At 51.2% G+C, this 15,371-nt stretch overlaps 1 protein-coding gene across 6 annotated transcripts in view; it reads right to left on the bottom strand.

Annotated features, from left to right (window-relative positions):
• PADI2 (peptidyl arginine deiminase 2) overlaps positions 1-15,371 on the bottom strand; it is an 80,622-nt gene that overhangs the window by 29,972 nt on the left and 35,279 nt on the right. For 5 of the 6 annotated variants that reach the window (XM_066270313.1, XM_066270316.1, XM_066270312.1 and 2 more), the window contains 2 exons: positions 4,564-4,747; positions 3,527-3,599 (listed from right to left, as the gene is read on the bottom strand). In XM_066270313.1, coding sequence (XP_066126410.1) covers positions 3,527-3,599; positions 4,564-4,747 — 257 coding nt within the window. Of the gene's footprint in view, positions 1-3,526; positions 3,600-4,563; positions 4,748-15,371 lie in introns of those variants that run through there. The other variant, XM_066270317.1, reaches the window with a different exon arrangement.

Here is a 15,371-nt window from a genome sequence, read left to right as displayed (position 1 = left end):
AAGTTAACTAGATTCCAAAGGGATGATCCTCGTCAGAGCAGAGAGCAGGGCTGGAGTGACCTGCCCAGAGCTCTGCCCTCCTGGGATGGCTGGGGAAGAGGGAGAGGTCTTCCTGGGGAAGAGGGAGGGGTCACCTGTTTCAGGGCCTCTGGGATCTGGACGACATTTCCCAGAGGCTCTGAGTCCTACCTCAGCTCCTGGGAATAGCCCCAAGGTGTCAGGTGGCGCCTGGGGTGTGGGGCAGATGGATGGGGAGTGTCAAATTGGGTTCAAGGCATTCTTCCGTGAGAATCTAGACACTGAAACCTCAGCTTTGACACAGAGCCACAAGCACTTTGGTGGGCTGCCAGCCCCCAGGGACAGTGACAGGGTGCCTGGCCTTCTTGCCTTACTGGGCAGCCTGGGGTGTGGTGGGGAAGAAGGTCTCTCTGTCCCCCACAGCCAGCCATCCGAGGCACTGGGGAGGGGGCACAGAGGAAGGAGATCCTTAGGTTGGGGCTCAACATTCCCAAGGCTAGAGTGGGTGGGCTGCTCCCACTGCCCGGACCACAGCAAGCAGGCTGGGGCTCTGGACTTCTGCCCTCCCCACCTCCACTTTCTCCCTTAACAGGAGGGGTTTGCAAACCAGCCTGAATTGGAGTCTTGAAGGCTCTCAGGGATCAAGGAGCTCAAAGCCCTCATTTTATAGCCGGAGAAATGTGATATTTAGAGGGGGTGGGCAGCTTATCAAGGTCACATAGCAAGTCCTTGGCAGGACTGAGACCAAGACCTAGAACCTTATTTGGCCAAGGATACTGTGGGTTTGTTTCTAAATCCCAAGAGGAAGACCGAGGGCAGGAAGGTTCTTCAACCTCACCCAGGCAGAGAGAAGATGTAGCCACCCCAAGAGGAAGGGAGAAAAGAAGAGCTTTGCCTGAGCAACTACTCCTATGCCATGTTCTGCACGTTCCATCCCATCTAATCCTTGCAAGCACATTGGGAGAGTGCTTTGCAAGCCCATTTTGCAGATGAGGAAACTGAGGAGTAATGGTCACAATGTGGCTTCAGGGTGGCAGAGCTAGTACTTAGACCAGTGGTTCTCAACCTTTCTAATGCCATGACCCCACAATACAGTTCCTCATGTTGCGGTGACCCCAAACCAAAAAATAATTTTGGTGGCTACTTCATAACTGTAATTTTGCTACAGTTATGATTCGGAATGTAAATACCTGGTATGCATTATGTATTTTCCGATGGCTTTAGGCGACCCCGCCGGGGTCACGACCCACAGGTTGAGAACCGCTGACTTAGACTTATTTCTTTCTGCTTAGCATGGGCTCAGGACAGAACTAGGGTGAGACAGACTCAGCTATGTCCTTGGACAGCCTCACCATCTTGGGATATTCAGGTTTCCCTGCCTCTGAGGTGCTGGCCCTGAATGATTATTCAGGGTGTAGGGCTCAAGCACTACTGGGATAGACGACTGAGAAAAGCCAGGACCTGGAAAGGTCAGCTAGACCAGTGGGTCCCAAGGGAAATAAAATTTTCGCCAGGTCCCTGGTAGAACAGGAGACACAAGTTCAGTGAGGTGAGTTTTTCATTAAGCGTCATTTCCACGAAGCAAATGCCTGTCTTCTCTTCTGAGATTATGTCTTGCCTACTTTTTAGGTGTTCAAGTATTGAAAGATGGTGATCATTAATGACAAATTATTAATGTCTTTTTCTGGGCCAAGAATCAAAGATATCATTCCTATTATTATTATTATTATTATTATTATTATTTGGTGGGGGCGAACATTTACTGGCCTGGGAACCAAAGCTTCTGGAACTGGTGGCAGTTAACTAAATAACTGTTCAGGGAGAACACAGCCTCAGGACCTCAGAAGAGTGAGCCCGGTCATTCACCACAGATGCGGTATGTTCTGGGACAGAGGACAAGCTTAGCCATCTTCTAAGGGAGGGGGTGAGTCCAGTCCTGTTTATAGTGTGTTACTTGCCAGCTGCCCTGAGTCTGCCCTGCTTCAGTGGAATTCTCGTTACTGGTACATTCAGCCCTTTGGGATGCCCCTCATGTCACAGGCTTCTGGCTGCTGCCCGTCCTGAGTCCTCAGGTGTCCTATCTCGGTGGGATCAGGTTTCCTGAGGAACGGTCACCCGAGACAACCTGGGGCTATATGTGCATGTGAGGTCCACACCCGTGCCAGCCCTCAGCTGTGACTCAGTAGGCTTTGGTTTCCACCTCTCCAGGCCCCCTGAGGTTGTCCTGACCCCACCCCAGGCTGGGTATGCCCTTGGTGTAGAAGGAGGGATGGGGTGTCCCGCAACCAAGCCCATCTGGGAATAGCCAAGAAGAAGAGCATTGCTGTTGAGCCTATTGTGGAGAGGCGGGGCTGGCTTAGGAATGAGCTTTTTTTTTTTTGGGGGGGGGGGTTGTTCCAAGAATCATGTAGAATATGAGATAAAGTGTGTGGCTTCAGGCAAGTTTTTGTTTGTTTTACTTTTTATGAGTCTTGGTTTTCTCATCTGTAAAAGGGGAACAATTGTAGTGTCTATCCTCAGAACAATGGTAAGAACAGATTGAGATCATGACAGTAAGACATCTAGTATTGGACCCTGGCACACGGTAGGTGCTCATAAGTGTCAGGTGTTTCTCCTCCTCCTCTTCCTCAAAACACCCAGCAAGGTCCTTAACATGGAGTCCTTAACATGGAAGACATCAGTATTATATTTAAAGCACTCAACGCTCAGTAACTGCTACTTCCTTCCTCCTACCATGTAGCAATTGTTAATATTAAACTGAGGCTAGACAGGCAAATCATCCTCTAAAATACAATCAGATTATATGGTTAAAATTTCAGAAAATATATACAATTAACACTTTACCTGCAGAAGGGCTGCATGACGAAAGGTTCGGAAAAGCACATCTCTGGGCCCTGCTGAGCCAGATGGGCTCCACCCAGGGCAGAGGAGTGCCACACAATTGAAAGAACCTGGGAGCGTCGTTACAACCCTGAGTTCTGAACTCAACCTGCCACTGAATTGCTGTGTGACTATTAGTAATTTCCCTAACCTCTCTGGGCTTCACTGCCCTTGTGAGTTAAATGAAGGGCTTGAATGAGGTGAGTTACAGACCCAGGCTGCATCTCTGGGTCCAGGGAGGGTAAGGATGGTCAAGGACAGCACAGGCGTGTGGGCAGGCCATTTCCCTCACTATGAGAGGGAAGCCCTTCTCCAGGGTGCAGGGGGGAGCTGGGGGAGGAACAGACTTTGCTCTTTCTTCTCCATGATCCATAGAGCTTGTGATAGGGACCCTGACATTGGGGTGAGCCGCTGGCAGACCAGGGCATACCTCTCCCTGTAGGATACTCCCCACCTTAGTAGAGAAGGGCCTGGGCACCTGTGGCATCACTCCTTGGTCCTGCATTAATCAGAGGAAGCTCTGAGTGCTAGATCTGCAGCATTGAAAACAGCCCAAGTGCCGGTGAGAAGGGTGGCAATGACAGGCTCTGGGGGATGAAGGCACCCAGGCCATTGCCTGTCAACTCACCAATAGCTGTAAGGAAGAGCCCAGCCTGGTCGATGGGGACGTTCCCCTCCTGCTCATAGTAGTTGACAGTGACCTTTGTAGGGAGGGCGTGGAGTGGGAGGGAGAGAAGAGCAGAGATCACTTATCACAGGCAGTGACAAATCCTGCCTTTCACCTCACAGCCTGTCAAGCCAGCTTTCTCCAAACACCTAAACACTCTCCTCCAGGAAGTACTCCTGGGTTGATGGGCTGCTTCTCCCAGATCATTAAACTGGATAGGGGACTCCCATCTTCTCAGAGTGCAAACAGGGTGCCAACTGCCTACCTGTGCCCGCTGGTGTATTCTGCTTCCTGTAGGGCCCCCGCATCTGCTGTGGTGCACTTCTAGCTCCCACTAAGCACCAGGGGCCAGGGCTGAGGTTGCTTCTTTGGATAGGGCCCAGCCCCTGTAACTGCCATTGGGCACATGAGGTTCATAATTAGAGAACCCAGTGAGGAGAGTCTGGTCTTGGCAAATCACTTTGCTGCATGAATACCCAACACCCCATTTTATACATGATAAAAACAAGGACACCTATGGCTGTAACTTCCAATGACCCTAATATTCCATCATTCAGCAGCCCACAGTTTTAACCTCCCACGAAGCCACCGTTCATGGTGTAACACCGAGCTGTCTTGGACAGCAGCAACAAACCAGAGGTGGCCCTTAAGCACTTGAAATGTGGCAAGTCCGAACTGAGATGTGCTATAGCGTGAAATGCACACCAGATTTAGACTTAGTATAAAAAACAGAGTGTAAGCAATCTCATTAATATCATCTATATTGCTATCATGCCGAAACAGTAATATTTTGTTATCTGTAGTTAAGTAAAATATATTATTAAAATTAAGTCCACCTGTTTCTTTTTTAATGTGGCTACTGGAAAACTGAAAATGACACGTGTGGCTTGTATTCTGTTTCTATGGGATGGCTCTGGTCCAGCCTGTCTCAGTTCCGGCATGGGCCCTGGCTCCCGCGGTCCGCGGGGTGAACCTCCCCAGCTCCCCAGCCCTGGTACCTTGTCGCTGCTGGCCTCGGTGCTCGCCTGGCTCATGGTGAGCCGAAGCGTGGTGCTGGGCGAGAGAGGCCAGCGCTGTTTGCCATTGGTAGCCACCTCCTCGGCCTCCCCGTCACACACCACCTCTACCCGCACTTGCTCCGAGTGCTTCAGGCTGAAGGTCTGGGCTCCAGCTGGGGCTGCGCTGTAGGGAGAGAGGAGAGCAGGTTATGGGGAGCCCTGGGGCAGGTGGGACAAGGAGATTCAGGAGGAGACTCCTGGTGGCTTCTAGGTTGTCTGACTCCAAAGGACCAAACTATCAATATATTGTAATCACCTGGTAGTGAAGAGGGCAGTTGTTACAAATATAGATTCTTGGGCCAATTTTGTACCTACTGAGTCAGAATGTTCAAGGGCGGGACCTGGGAACCTGCATTCTAACAAGCTTCCTGGTGCTTCTGATGGGCAGCCAGCATTGAGGGCCATGGGGTACCACAGGGGTGGAGGACGGAGGCCCAGGCAGAAGTACGAATTCTCTTCAAAGGCAGCTTTCAGCTTAGACCCTGTCCCCCAACCTCCATCTGGTATCTGAGCCAGAGGCTAGGAGGCAGTCGTCAGAGTGCTGGGTTTGCACAGGGATGGAGCCTAGAACATGGGTCCTAATGGGGCAGGGACAGGCTGGCTCTGCCATAAAGCCCCCTCCTTCCCGCCACAGCATTCACAGCTTGGAGTCCCCTGCTCTGAGAGTCATTCCTTGGGGGTCCGGAGTGGTATTTCTATTGAAAGGGAAATCCTTTTGGAATTCTTAAAAAGCCATCAGTATTTCAGGGCAGGAAATGAACAGGTTTGATCTGGCTGCCATGGACCGAATGTTTTTGTGTCCCCCCAAATTCATATATTGAAGCCCTAACTCCTAATGTGATTGTATTTGATGATGGGGCATTTAGAAGATACTTAAGGTTAAATGAAGTCATGAGAGTACGGTCTTAATCCGAAAGGATTGGTTGCTTCATAAGAAGAGACAAAGAGAGAGAGAGAGAGATTTCCATGTGCCCTGAGGGGACCCTGTGAGCACACAGGGAGAAGGCGGCTGGCTCCGAGCCAGGAAGGGTCTTCTCCAGAACCAGACCACGCTGCTGCCCTGATCTCAGCCCTCCGGCCTCCAGAGCTGTGAGAAATACATCTCTGCTTTTAAGCTGCGCTGCCATGGTATTTTGTTACAGCAGCTCAAGCTGCCTAAGACACTGGCTTAAGGGGAAGTGACAGGAAGGACAAAGAGATGAGGAGAGAAAGGTGCCCAAGGCTGAGGGTTTTGCTAAATCCAGCCTATGGTCCGAAGGTTCCCAAAGGACAAAGAGGGCTCAGAGGGCTTTTGGTGGGATTCTCGTGGGATTTGGGACTAAGACATGGGTACAAGTGTCTTCCTCAAGGGTACATCTCCTATCTTGGGGGCCCGGTGCTCCTGGGCATCAGAATCATCAGGGGCGCTGTTTGAATCTTCAGGGTTTATTTAAAGGCTTTGAATTTGTGGATCCCATCCCCAGAGAGTCTAGCTGGCAGCATGGAAGGGTGGCTAGAGATGTGAACAGGGGCCAGGCCTGAGTGGGGTTTAGACCAATGGCTCTCAAAGTTCAGCAGCAGCAGCAGCAGCAGCACCTGGAGGGCTTGTCAAAACACTGATTGCACCTGACCAGGCAGTGGCACATTGGATAGAGTGTCGGATTGGGATGCGGAGGACCCAGGTTCCAGACCCCGAGGTCGCCAGCTTGAGCACAGGCTCATCGGGTTTTAGCAAGGCTCACCAGCTTGGACCCAAGGTTGCTGGCTTGAGCAAGGGGTCACTCGGTCTGCTGTAGCCCTACGGTCAAGGCACATATGAGAAAGCAATCAATGAACAACTAAGGTGTAGCAATGAAAAACTGGTAATTGATACTTCTCCTCTCTCTCCATTCCTGTCTGTCTGTCCTTATCTATCCCTCTCTCTGACTCTCTCTGTAAAAAAAAAAAAAAAAAAAAAAAAGACACTGATTGCTGGGCCCCTTCTAGGAGTTTAAGACTCAGTAGGTATGGAGTGGAGCCTGAGAATCTGCATTTCTACCATATATTCAGGACCTGTGGGTGCTTCTGACCCAGAGGCTACAGTTTGAGAAGCCCTGGCGTAGATATTCAGCAGTGCAGTCTGATGGTTAGAGCCCTGGGGTGGCCAACGCGGTGGACGTGACTGCAGAGGTCATCGGGAAGGGTCGGTTTCTGTCTGACCAGGCCGCGGACCACAGGGCTATGGCAAAGCCCACTGGTCTGAGGCACTGGCAGCAGAGAGTGGGCAAGGATCTGATAGCTCATGCTCATTGCTGGGAAAGGAACTCCATGAAGAAGCGCCAAGGCCACTTAAAATTCTTGTCCGTCTGCCCCCTTCTAAATTCCTTAGCCTATCATGGGACCACTGGGTTGATCTGACGCTGGGCACCTGTTGGCCGTGGCCTGCTGCCCTCTGTCCCCATCGTCCATTAGGAGAAGCACAGAGCCTAAGCAAAAACTCTAGATTGGGGGTACGGGTGCAGAAGATGTGGGTTTGAGCCCAGTTTGCCACCGACTTGCTAAGGGATGTGTGTGTGAGTGTGCAGCTGAGCAGGACAGAGGTGAGCCTTTGAAAAGCGCCAGGCAGCATTTCCCACAGGGAGGGTGGGTACACTTAGGTGATGTGAGAATGAATAATTGGAAAGATGCATATTATCTTTTCATGGCAATGGATAAAGGCTTGCCTTTAATAGTAATGATAAGATCTCCATTTAAAACAAAGTTAGGAGAAAAGCGGGAGTTGATTTAAAGAAAAATGTTGATAGCACTGTAGGTGAAATCTGGTTTTGGTAAAAGCCACAAGAGAGTGGTTGGTTGTGGGCTCAGTTCTGGAAAGTCCCCGCTTTCACCATCAACTTGCTGGGCACTAGAGCAAGGCACTTCTCTCCGTTTAAAGTGCCCGATGAGAGGACCGGACCAGGTCAGAGGTGGCTGGAGTCTGGAGAGTGCAGAGGTGCCGGTCTGGGGCTAAGGGGTGAGAAAGAGGTGCTGAAAAGCTGGGATCTCCTTGCTGTGTCCCCACTTCAACTACAGTCACTGTTACTTCATCTGGTTTTATAGATTGGGTTTCCGCATATACTTCTATTTAGAAGCAAATGCTTTACAAACTCACAGGGCAGGATGATTGGTTAGGACCCAGACTGTGACAATAGGGCTGTAAGCGATGCTTCCTGCCACCTTCCTTACTCCGGGCCAGCGAGAAACTGGAGGAGACCTCAGAGACTCAGGGGGTTAACGCCTGGCCCACACCAAAGCTCCAGGGCCCACACCCTCCTACTGCCCTGCAGCGCCAGCCCTGCTGGGAGCTGAGCAAACAGCTATTCTTGGAGTGGCCCTGGCAGGAACAACAAAGGCGCCCATTGTCTATGTGGATCCATTGGCTGCCTCCCTCCCCAGGAAGAACCTCTCAGAGTCCCCCACAGAAACCTGAGAGCCAGGGGCTGTGGGCGCCTCTTTTGTTCCTGAAGGCTGCCTGGAGGGGCCCTGTATGGAGGGCAAGAGAGGGAGTTGTTGGAGGTGGCCATGATCTCTTGCTTATGGGAAAGAAGCACAGATAAAGATACTGTGGATGGAAGGACAGGCTGCTGGCTGCTGGGACCACGTCTGTTCCGCCTACCATTGTGTCCCAGCACCCAGCACATGGCCATGCTCAGTGTATTACTTAGAGAATAGGCCGACAAGTGAAGCCACACTTCTTGGCTTCCCAAACTCTATTACTGGAATGATAAAAAAATAAAAAAGATCCAGTATCAGGTCCCTTGCCTGCTTGCAATTATTCAGTGCCTCCTCAGTGCCCACCCATACAGCAAATCCAAACTCTAGCCTGGGATTCACTCACTGGCATTTAACTATGACATCTCAACTTGACTCTCCAGCCTCATTTTCTGCAACTCCTTCCAACCTCTCAAGTCTCTGCATTGTTCCATCTCACGGCACATTTCTCATATACTGTTCCTTCTACCTGTAATACTTTCCCCTGACTTCTCTGCCTGGCAACTGCCCATCCCTACTTAAAGACTCAACTCAGTTGATTTGTCCCCATGTTTATTTTCCCTTGTGGCAGCTAGCTCCTTGGAGGTAGGGGATAACCTTTCTTTTTGCTCCAGCACCTGGCCTGGTCTAGGCACACAGTAAATACAAATACTTGCTGCAGGAAGGGCTGGAAGAGGAGGGCTTGCTTATACTGCTAGTTATTCACTCCATGAGTATTTATTGAGCATTTACTATAGTACTATTAACATTTTTCTTTATTTGTATTTTATTTTAAGATTTAGTTATTTGTTTTAGAGAGGAGAGAGAAAGAGAAATGGAAGAGAGAGAGAGAGAAAGAAAGAGAGAAAGACGGAGGAGGAGCAGGAAGCATTAGCTCCCATATGTGCCCTGACCGGGCAAGCCCAGGGTTCTGAACCAGCGACCTCAGAGTTCCAGGTCGACACTTTATCCACTGTGCCACCACAGGTCAGGCCACATTTTTCTCCTAACTTTGTTTTAAATAGAGATCTTATCATTACCATAAAAGGCAAGCCTTTATCAATTGCCATAAAAGGATAATATTGAGCATAATTCTAGGTGCTGAGAGTAAATTGGTGAAAAACGTATTTCCTAGCCCCATGGAGCATATATCCTAGTAGAAGAGGAAGACTTTTGATGAATTACACAGTTAATTGTGTGATTACAGATGTGGTAGGTACTTGCTGTAAAGGAGAGGCACAGCATGCCACGTGAGGCCCAGATCTGGGAGTCAAGGAAGGGTTCCTGGAGGCAGTGGCATTTGAGCCAAGACCTAAACTTCCAGTCAGAAGGACAGACAAGGATTCATTAGACCAGTGCTTCCTGAATTTGGACATGTATCAGCCTCCCCTGGAGGACCCGTTAAAATATAGGTTGGTAGCCATCCCCGGAGTTTCTGATTCAGCTGGGCTGGGCTGCGGCCTGAGAAACCGTATTTCCCCCTCTCTCCCACTTTATTGAGGAACAACCGACACATATAAATGTACATATTTGAAGCGAGTGAGGCGATGATTCGATATACACACACACTGTGGATGATAAGAGGCCTGTCTATCAAGCTCCCGGGAGGTGATGGTCCGGGGGGCCATGGTTTGAGAACCACCGAGTTGGACGAGGCGAGGAGAGGACGCAGAGCAGAGACTTCCACGCAGCAAGGACAGCCAGGGTCTGGCGTGGATGCTCACGCAGCAGGTGGGGAATTGGAAGAAGGTCTGTGTGGTTGGGCTCTGCGAGCTGGCAGGGGGGGTGGGGGGGGACTGGTGGGAGGCCAGGGCCAGGTCGCAGCGGGGAGCTGGACTGATTCCCCACAGAGCATGGAAGCTCTAAGGCAGGAAGTGGTCTGGTCGCCTCTGCACTGGGACAGACCACCCAGGGTGCAGGGCGGGGAGGGATTTCAGGAGAGCAATGCTGAGAGTGGGGGAACCAGGGACAAGGTGACAGCAGCTGTCCAGGTGAACAATGATAGTGGTCTGGGACCAGGGGGTGGCTGTGGAAATGGAGAGAAATGGCCGGTCAGTTGGTGTCAAGGGATCTTTCTAGGCTTTGTGACTGAACATCCTCACTAATTCTGGGGAGCTACCAAGTCTCTGCGGTGCTCACTCAGTCAGCCGGGAGGGTCACCAGTGTGGCCTTGCAGAACTGGGGTGGCTCACTCAGCCCCGACCTGAGGGCATGACGTGCCTGCTCCTTGCTGGCATCTGGCACTCTCAGCTGGTCCACATGCTGGGGGCCTCACTCACACCGGCCGGGGCTCAGCTGCGCAGTGACCCCAGCTCCTGGCGGCCTGAGCGTGAGACCCTGTCATCGGGTCTTTGCAGGAGTCTGAGTGGGGTGGTGGGCGCCAGTCTAGCATGCAACCCCAGGTGAGCACCCTCAAGGTAAAGGACAGGAAAGAGAGGCAAGGCATCACCATCGGCATGGTGGCGGCTGGATTTGTGAGGTGGGTGGCTGCTTCTGGACCGGGACTGGTGGGCAACCATGATGCCTGACTTGTCAGCCTCTCTCTGCTTGGTAACCCTGGCAGCCTCTCTCACTAGCACGGGTGCCTCCAGCTGCCCTGGGTCCTCTTCTGAGGGAAGAAACAACATAATCTATGGCTACTTTCTCCTTGGACACCTTCAATGACTCCCCACTGCCTACAGAACAAAGTCCATCACCTGAGCCTGGCATTCAAAGACCTGGCCTAAGCTTACTGACTCTCCAGCCTTATCTTCCAGGACACTGAACACTTTCAGTCCCCATGTGTCCTCACTTTCCTGCTGGGTACCTTTGCTCCTATATAGCATGTCCTGGTCACACTGTGAACCCCGGTCCATTCTTCATCTTTTTTTAATTTTTATTTATTTATTCATTTTAGAAGAGAGAGAGAGAGAGAGAGAGAGAGAGAGAGAGAGAGAGAGAGAAGGGGGAGGAGCAGGAAGCTTCAACTCCCATATGTGCCTTGACCGGGCAAGCCCAGGGTTTTAAACCGGCAACCTCAGCGTTCCAGGTCAACGCTTTATCCACTGTGCCACCACAGGCCAGGCCATTCTTTATCTTGATTGCCACCTCTTCCAGGAAGTCTTTCCTGATCCCATCAGTCAGCACTCACCTTTCCCTACCTTTGCTGGTGTCGCAAACAACTCTTAACAAACGTTGTTCAACATTTCTCTCCCATGAGCATTATGAACTCTTTGAGGCCATATCTCATTATTATTTGTTTTAATAATATATAATAAACGCAATACTAATTCCAGATAACTACTTATGAGTATTTATTAGGTGCCAGGCACTGTTCCCAGCCCTTGGGCCACATGATCTCAGTCCATCCTTTTGAAAACCCCGTGAGGCCCGTAGTAATATCATCCTATTTTACAGATAAGCATGTTGAGGCCCACAAAGAGCAAACACTTGCTCCAAGTCTCAGGGACAGTAATGGCAGAGTGTGGGGTGAGCTCTGGGCCTGGCTGCTCCCTTCCCAGGAAAGGATCTCTAGGTTACAGTCCTCCCTAAAGGTCCTCCATGCAAGGACTCCTGGTGGGGGATGGAGTGAGTTGGTAAGCCTGGCTCAGGAAAGGATCAGATGAGAAGCTATTAGGAACTGCTAGAGCCCTGTACTTATTTCTCAGGTGGGAGTCAAAGGCCCAGAAAGGGTGAATGACTGAGGCTTGAACCAGTCAAAATTTCTGGGCACAGGGTCTGGCAAGGGTGGGCGGGGAGAGCTGCCTCTGCAAACTGGCCTCCCCCAAAGTGTAACTGTCCAGCTGGGGGTGGGTGCTGGGTAAGCTCCAGCTACCATGCTCCCACCAGGACTCAGGGCCCTGTGGGTAGGAAAAAAAGGCTCTCAGGACCCCAGCTGCGCAGGAGGCTGTGGGCTCAAACCACAGGCGCCTGGTCCTCCACAGAACCTCACCACTTTCTGAGAACCAGCTCGAAACCTGAGCCCAGGAGCAGCTCCTGGAGCGGCCTCCTACTAGGGCTGAGGGCTCTGGGTGCTGTTCTAATTTATGGGCCACCTGACCTGGCCCGATTCTTCCTGCCATCATTCTCTCAGGAGCTAGCACTGCTCTGGCCAAGCCTGGCCACATGCCCTTGACTTTCCGCTGGCCCATCCAATGGTGCCTGTCCCTGGAGGCTGGAGGCGGAGAGCTCAGCCCAATGATAGGCATCACAGGCCACACATCACTCATTCACTTACTCAACCAAGAAGCCTTTTGCTGACTTGAGGGCCGGAGGGGCATAGGGGGAGGAAGGCAGCGAGCAGGGAGGAGGACACACCGAAAGCACAGGTCCCCAAAGGCAGCCCAGCTGGCAGTGCAATTAGGGGCCTGGGCTCTGCACTGCCACCATTCCCTGGCTGTGTCATCTTAGGCAAACATTCCTCACCTCCGGTCCCCCAACTGTAAAAGGGGGCCAATAACAGTACCTAACACATTAAGTCACTGTGAGGTTTAAACACGTGTAAATTCATGTAAATTATTAAATACATATAAAATGAAAATGCAAGGTGCTGAGAGGGCTGCCTGGTACAAAGGAGCTGTTAAAAAAGTGTTAGCTAGGAATAAGATCTGCATAGAGCCTGACTGGTGGTGACGCATCAACCTCTGAGGTCCCAGGTTCGATACCCCGAGGTTGTTGGCTGGAGGACAGGATCATCAATATGATCCCAAGGTCACTGGCTTGAGCCCAAGGACACTGGCTTGAACAAAGAAAGGGTCACTGCCTTGGCTTGAGCCCCCCCGGTCAAGGCAAGTATGAGAGCAATCAATGAACAACTAAAGTGCCACAACTATGAGTTGAAGCTTCTCATCTCTCTCCCTGTCTCTCTCAAAAAAAAAGCTGCAAAGAAAAGACAGTAATGAGGTAGAGTGCCTGGGGCTCATGGAAGGGTACCATGAAATGTTAGTGGAGGTGATATTTGAGCTGAGACTTGATGAATGAATGTCAGGCTTGCAGAGGCCTGGAGGATAGTGCTCCAGGCAGAGGGAGTGGCACCTGCAAAGGCCCTGAGGTGGGAATGAGCTTGGTGGACCCAAGGGCTGACAGCATTCCAAAGCCGATGTGGCAGGAGTGGAATGTGTGCAGGGGAGACTGCAGCACCCCAAGTCCCCATTGCTTCAGACTGGATCGCAGACCCTCCCTGGCCTTCCTCCTAAGGATACTTTCCAAAAACACTCGCACCAACCAAGAGTCAGAAGGAGAAAGTCTGGGAGGAGTTGAGAGAGTAAGATGGGGAGAAGATACATCTGCACTGTTTGTGGCTTCCCCAGCATTCTCCTGGGCCATTGTCTAGGAACTTCTGTCCTGGTACCTTCTTCCTCTCTTCTGCCGGAGTGAGGGGCAAGCCCTACTGAGATATAAGACTGGTCAGCCTCTGCCTTGGGGTTTCCTGGGAAAGGGGGTGGAGATCACCCCCACCTCCTACCTCATGGGCTCATCACAAGGTCAAATGTAATCAGGAGACTGCCCTGCAGGGGCAAGAGACACTTGTTAGCATCATCTCTGCCCTGAAGCTCCTGCAGACCTCAGGATCCAGAACCTTGCCTGTCTCCACCAGGGACAAAGGGATACCTGCCCAATCGGGAACTCTCACCCCCTGGACAGATGCACAAGCCAAGGGAAGGCCAGGAGAAGCTGTCTCCACGCTGGTTTGTGGGTCAGCGGGAGAGTCGGGCAGTGTGTGATCAGCCTGTTAACTTTATGCCAAGGCTGCCCTTTCTCCAATCTCTCCCGACTCTGTGGGTGTCCCTGGTTCCCGTGCCAGTGAGGCGAAACCAACTTGAAACCCTACTCACTCCATGCTCTCTCCAACTTCAAGCCGGAAGTGGATGGGGACCCAGGCTGGTCCTAGTGGAGATGCGACTGCCAGGTAAAAGTCCATGGAGGACAGGAGAAGGCAGACATGTGCCAGACCAAGATAAGTAAACGTGAGAGTAGGAGGAGGAAACAGTAAGTATCTTTAACAACTATTTCAACGTAAATCTCCAGGAAAAGCAAATCACACTTCCCCCTTTCTGTGCATCTACTCATAGCTGGCTGGAGACTAGTGCTCAGAATGTGTCTGGGTCAGGGCGTCCTTCCCCAAAGGGCCAGTTTTGCTGGGAGAGGATGGGTGGGCTGTAGGGTCTGCTGGGGACAAGGAAGATGAGACCCCTGCTGTGTTTGGAGGGGAGGAAAGCCATGTATGTATCTCAGGAGAGGGTATGCTTCTCAGGAGAGGGAGGCCCAAGGCCCTTGGGAAAGGGAGTAGGAGCTGAGGCCTGTTCACTCCCCTCTGTGACTCAGAAGGAGTCAGGGGTCAAGATATCAGTCCCTAACTAACTGGGCCCAGGGTCCTTCAGGCTTTGTCCCTGGGTGTCTCTTCAGAGACCCTGGGGGGCGTCAAAAGGAGTGTTGAGTCAGGCCCTGTGTCTGAGTCAGGAAGGACTGAGTGGGAAGTGGAGGGTCAAATGGAGGTGGTGAAGACTCTGGGGGCAGTGGGATCATGGTCCAGGTGGAGGGTGGAAGGGACACAGGCTGAGAGGGTCACTCAGCTCAACCTGCTCATTTTAAGCCCACACAGAATAGAGTAGAGGTTAAGAGTATGAGTTCTGAGTCAGATAGAACTGGACCTGAATCTTGCATGAGGTTGGGCAAATGGCTTCATCTTTTTAAACCTCACTTTACTCATCTACAAAATGGGTTGATCCTAGCAGGACCTCAGGTCTATGATGAGGAAGATAGGAGATAATGCATTTGGTTCATAAGAGCTCGCTGAGATCTCCTGCCATTATTATTACTAATGGGAGCTCTCACCACTACAGATATTAGGAGTAACAACAGCAGTGACAGCCAGTCTCCTTAGTTCCAGGAGGCGCTTCCTTTGTTTAGACCAGTGGCTCTCAACTGGAGGTGATCTTGTCTTCCTGCCATGGGAGTGCTGGCATTATCTGAAGACATTTCTGGTTGTCACAATTGGGGGGACTGCTACTGGCATCGCGGGATGGAAGCCAGGGATGCTTCTAAACCTTCTATGATGCACAGGACGGCCCACAACAGAGAATTATCCAGCACACAATGCGACAGTGGCAAGGAGGAGAGACCCTGCTCATGCACTGTTCAGTACAGGTGGCTATGCAGCATCTGAAATGAGGCCAGCCTGCACTGAGACGTGATCTAAGTATAAAATACACACTGAACTTCAAAGACTTAACATGAAAAAGAGATAGCAAACTACCTAATCATTGTTCCATTGATTATGATTTGAAATGCAAATATTTTGG

Source organism: Saccopteryx bilineata, chromosome 3 (assembly GCF_036850765.1).
Source record: "Saccopteryx bilineata isolate mSacBil1 chromosome 3, mSacBil1_pri_phased_curated, whole genome shotgun sequence".
Classification (NCBI taxonomy): domain Eukaryota; kingdom Metazoa; phylum Chordata; class Mammalia; order Chiroptera; family Emballonuridae; genus Saccopteryx; species Saccopteryx bilineata.
This window is presented reverse-complemented; position numbering and strand designations above follow the sequence as displayed.